The 5,066-nt window shown below is 51.2% G+C and overlaps 1 protein-coding gene across 1 annotated transcript in view; it reads left to right on the plus strand.

Moving 5' to 3' along the window:
* PTGS1 (prostaglandin-endoperoxide synthase 1) overlaps positions 1-5,066 on the plus strand; it is a 46,667-nt gene that overhangs the window by 36,194 nt on the left and 5,407 nt on the right. Inside the window, exons 8-9 of the mRNA XM_018576971.1 lie at positions 1,070-1,316; positions 4,477-4,763. Coding sequence (XP_018432473.1) covers positions 1,070-1,316; positions 4,477-4,763 — 534 coding nt within the window. The remainder of the gene's footprint in view (positions 1-1,069; positions 1,317-4,476; positions 4,764-5,066) is intronic.

Here is a 5,066-nt window from a genome sequence, read left to right on the forward strand (position 1 = left end):
AAAATAATACTAGTAAAATTAATATAATAATTATATTTTTTGAACGAATTGTTATTATTAGCATTATATCGTAATAATAAAATCATCTGGACATTATATGGCCATGGTAGAGTTATGCTGCTGCTCTTTAGTACACCAGCACATGCCGTTGACGAGGCCTTTCAATCTTTTTATAGCGGCGCTCAGGCTGGGAGAGGGAGAAGCAGCACGAAGAGCAGGGCTCATGTTCTAACAAGGGGCATGCTGATAGGAGAAGAGAACAGAGCTGCTTCTCCTTCACTGTCCACTCACAGGCTGGGGGAGGGGCAAGACCTAGTTGCATGACCTAAATACAGTAGAGAGGTTTCCGGTCTGCAGGCCGTGCTGTGTGAATCTCAGGACTGGCTGGACAGAACTACAAATGCTCTGGCAGATAGCTCCCCTATATGTATTGAGCTGTGTGCCTTAGAACTATGGGGGTCAGTGTGCTTTTCCCCATAGTTCTCCTCAGGGTCACGGGAGGACACAAACTAGCGTCCTCCCGTCACCCTAAGCTCAGTATATAGGGATCTACAGCTCGCGGTATACTGAGACGCCGCAGGCGGGACCGATCCCGACATTGCTGTCTGGATCCGCCCAGCTGCGTGATTGACAGCTGGCTCTGCCTATCTAGCGGCAGAGCCAGCTGTACCCGCCCCCTCCCCCGTCCGTTCCGCCAGTCAGCGGTGGAGGATCGGAGACGGGGAGGGGGTGGAATCCCTGCAGGGAGCCGTGAGTGACAGTCACCTCTCTCTGCAGGGATAGATCGAGAAGTGAGCGAGCGGCGGTATGTGTTCGCTCACCTCCCGATCTATTGAGCCGACCTGTGACAGTCTCATGGTCACACGTCGGCTGGAACTATGAGGATGAGTGATTTTCACTCGCCTCATAGTTCTCCTTCAAGCCGGGAAGGAAGAGATAGCGGCTGGTGGGTGTGTTGGGGGCCGTACCGTGTAAATACATTGCCGTGTTTCACCAACGTTTGTCCAATGCGAATGTGCGGCACGCAGCTAACACCATGCGTTTCTCCATGGGTCTCTTTGCACTTCAGATAATAAATGGAGATATGTATCCACCAACAGTGATCGACGCTCCCGTCCACATGATCTACCCGGAGAGCATCCCCAAGGAGAAGCAGCTCGCCATGGGGCAGGAGGTGTTTGGGCTCCTCCCCGGACTGATGATGTACGCCACGCTTTGGCTCCGCGAGCACAACCGGGTCTGCGACGTCCTGAAGGAGGAACACCCCACGTGGGGGGACGAGCAGCTCTTCCAAACCACCAGGCTGATTCTCATCGGTGAGACTCCACGCATGGGAACGTTTCAACTTCAATGCTTCGGAAGCCCAATTGTACCTTCACCGCGCCACGATCCGGGATCGGGCTCGGAGCCCAGTAGCTGAAACAGCGGGCAAAGTCGTGGTGCAACAGGCCGGGTTCGGCACACAAGCAGAGGGTAGTGGTGGAGGAGCAGGCAGAAGCGTAGTCAGAGATCAAGCCGAGGTCAGGAGCCAAAGGTATCAGGTATGAAGCAGAAGACGATGAGAGTAGTCGGTGAATCAGCAACCAATGGTCGGTACACGGGTAGAAGGATGAGCGGACTGTATCACAGGAGGAGCAAGGAAGCAAGATTATGGCCGGAGCACAATAATCTGGCAAACAGGAAGTGCAGAGGCGTGGCTTAAATAGGAAGTTCAAGAGGGAGGAGCTAGGAGTTCAGAGTTCAGCAGAAACTAGGTTTAGCTGAGGATTACACAGGAGGTCCGGCAAGGAGCTATCCAAGGTTCTAAGGTGGCTAAGCAGGTAGAACCACCACCAGCTAAGGCAGAGGCCCTGGTTTCAGATCCAGATGGCCAAAGAGGGTGGAGCTGTTGTATGAAGGCTTTACTGGCTTTGGATGGGAGGCTTTTGGTTCCCTTAGTCCCTCTTCACCATACCATGTAGGATTATACAGTCCCACTGGTTCCCAAGCCCCATCATAGAAGCCATACGCTGCACTGATGATGGCCAAAAACAGAATAAAGCTGCTCTGGGAAGGTTTTACTGGTTTGGATGGGAGGCCTTTGGTGCCCTTTATCCCTTCCCACCTGTATGGTTATACAGTCCCAATGGGTCCCAATGGTTTCCATACTCTGCACCGAGGATGGTCAAAAAGGGGTAACTTTAAAAAGGATCGGCTTTGCTGGTTCAGATGGGAGGCTTTTTGATTCCTTTAGTCCCTTCTCACTTGCATGGTTGTAGTGTCCCATTGGGGCCCAAGCCCTGCCCATGGAGGCCACGGTTTCCATACACTGCACTGATGAAGAAGAAAGCTGTTCTAGGAAGACTTTACTGGTTTGGATGAGAGGCCTTTGGTTCCCTTTATCCCTTCTCACCATAACCTGTATGGTTATACAGTCCCGTTGGGGCCACAGCCCTACTCCATGGAAGCCGTGGTCTCCATACACTGCACTGATGATGGCCAAAAAAAGCTAGGAGTTCAGAGTTCAGCAGAAACTAGGTTTAGCTGAGGATTACACAGGAGGTCCGGCAAGGAGCTATCCAAGGTTCTAAGGTGGCTAAGCAGGTAGAACCACCACCAGCTAAGGCAGAGGCCCTGGTTTCAGATCCAGATGGCCAAAGAGGGTGGAGCTGTTGTATGAAGGCTTTACTGGCTTTGGATGGGAGGCTTTTGGTTCCCTTAGTCCCTCTTCACCATACCATGTAGGATTATACAGTCCCACTGGTTCCCAAGCCCCATCATAGAAGCCATACGCTGCACTGATGATGGCCAAAAACAGAATAAAGCTGCTCTGGGAAGGTTTTACTGGTTTGGATGGGAGGCCTTTGGTGCCCTTTATACCTTCCCACCTGTATGGTTATACAGTCCCAATGGGTCCCAATGGTTTCCATACTCTGCACCGAGGATGGTCAAAAAGGGGTAACTTTAAAAAGGATCGGCTTTGCTGGTTCAGATGGGAGGCTTTTTGATTCCTTTAGTCCCTTCTCACTTGCATGGTTGTAGTGTCCCATTGGGGCCCAAGCCCTGCCCATGGAGGCCACGGTTTCCATACACTGCACTGATGAAGAAGAAAGAAGGAAGCAAGATTATGGCTGGAGCACAATAATCTGGCAAACAGGAAGTGCAGAGGCGTGGCTTAAATAGGAAGTTCAAGAGGGAGGAGCTAGGAGTTCAGAGTTCAGCAGAAACTAGGTTTAGCTGAGGATTACACAGGAGGTCCGGCAAGGAGCTATCCAAGGTTCTAAGGTGGCTCAGCAGGTAGAACCACCCCCAGCTACAGCAGAGGCCCTGGGTTCAGATCCGGTTCCTGACACCATGGCAAAGGGACTTATGATGTAGGTCTCAATGGAGAACAAGCGCAGTAATGTTGCTGCACTTCTTCTCCATTGATCGCTTCCTCCAGCCCCATAACCGATGGTATGGATGTCTGTAAAGACCTGGGACTGGAAAAACAGCCTACAGGAGCCTGTGCATTGCACTGCCAGCTACAGCAGAGGTCCTGGGTTCAGATCCAGATGGCCAAAGAGGGTGGAGAAGAAGGCTTTGGATGGGGGGCTTTTGGTTCCCTTAGTCCCTCCTCACCATAACATGTAGGATTATACAGTCCCACTGGTTCCCAAGCCCCATCATAGAAGCCATACGCTGCACTGATGATGGCCAAAAACAGAATAAAGCTGCTCTGGGAAGGTTTTACTGGTTTGGATGGGAGGCCTTTGGTGCCCTTTATCCCTTCCCACCTGTATGGTTATACAGTCCCAATGGTTTCCATACTCTGCACCGAGGATGGTCAAAAAGGGGTAACTTTAAAAAGGATCGGCTTTGCTGGTTCAGATGGGAGGCTTTTTGATTCCTTTAGTCCCTTCTCACTTGCATGGTTGTAGTGTCCCATTGGGGCCCAAGCCCTGCCCATGGAGAGGCCACGGTCTCCATACACTGCACTGATGAAGAAGAAAGCTGTTCTAGGAAGACTTTACTGGTTTGGATGAGAGGCCTTTGGTTCCCTTTATCCCTTCTCACCATAACCTGTATGGTTATACAGTCCCGTTGGGGCCACAGCCCTACTCCATGGAAGCCGTGGTCTCCATACACTGCACTGATGATGGCCAAAAAGGCTGAAACTGTTCTAAGGAGGCTTTACTGGTTCTTCCAGGAGGTTTTTCGGTTCCTTCAATCCCTACTCACCATAACCGGTTGGGTTTACTGTCTTCCTAATCTAATATAAGTTCATTTTGTTAAGTCCCAAGTGTTGAAGTCCATGCCATTGGGTGCTCCTTGCAGCCAGGACATTGAGACCTAGGACCTGTCATGGAGTAGGCAGAGCCGGGCCCATCATTTGTTATTTCGGGGGAGGGGGGCGTATTGGCCTGATGTAAAAAGCTACGCTCATATCCATTGAACCTCCACCCTGCACACGGTATCTGCCTTTCCCGTTCTGATATCTTCTTCTGTTCCTTGCAGGAGAGACCATAAAAATTGTCATTGAGGACTACGTCCAGCACCTCAGCGGGTACTTCCTGAAACTGAAGTTCGATCCGGAATTGCTATTCGGGGTCCAGTTCCAGTACCGGAACCGGATCGCCGTGGAGTTCAACCATTTGTATCACTGGCACCCCCTAATGCCGGACAGCTTCTCCATCATGGGACAAGACTACAACTACAGTCACTTCATCTACAACTACTCCATGCTGACGGACTACGGCGTGGAAGCTCTGGTGGAGTCCTTCACCAAGCAAATTGCCGGAAAGGTAAGCAACCCGCGGCAAGGTTCATTCCACGGCATCACTCTGCATACCCTGCAACCATACGAGCCCCTGTCCTCAAGGAGCTTACCATCTAAGGTCACATGCTAGGACCCAACGCCCCACCAACATGTCTTTGGAGGCCATTCAAGCACAAGGAGGACACGCATGGAGTTTGCATGTTCTCCTTTTGCTTGAATGGGTTCCAAAGACATGTAGATGGAGTCCTGGCCAAACCTGGATTCCAACCACGGATTCTGTTACTGGAGCTTTAACCACTGAGCCACTCTGCATAACTGTGTGCTTCCA

The sequence above is a fragment of the Nanorana parkeri genome, unplaced genomic scaffold (assembly GCF_000935625.1).
Source record: "Nanorana parkeri isolate BGI_ZX_2015 unplaced genomic scaffold, ASM93562v1 scaffold81, whole genome shotgun sequence".
NCBI classification, from domain to species: Eukaryota; Metazoa; Chordata; class Amphibia; order Anura; family Dicroglossidae; genus Nanorana; species Nanorana parkeri.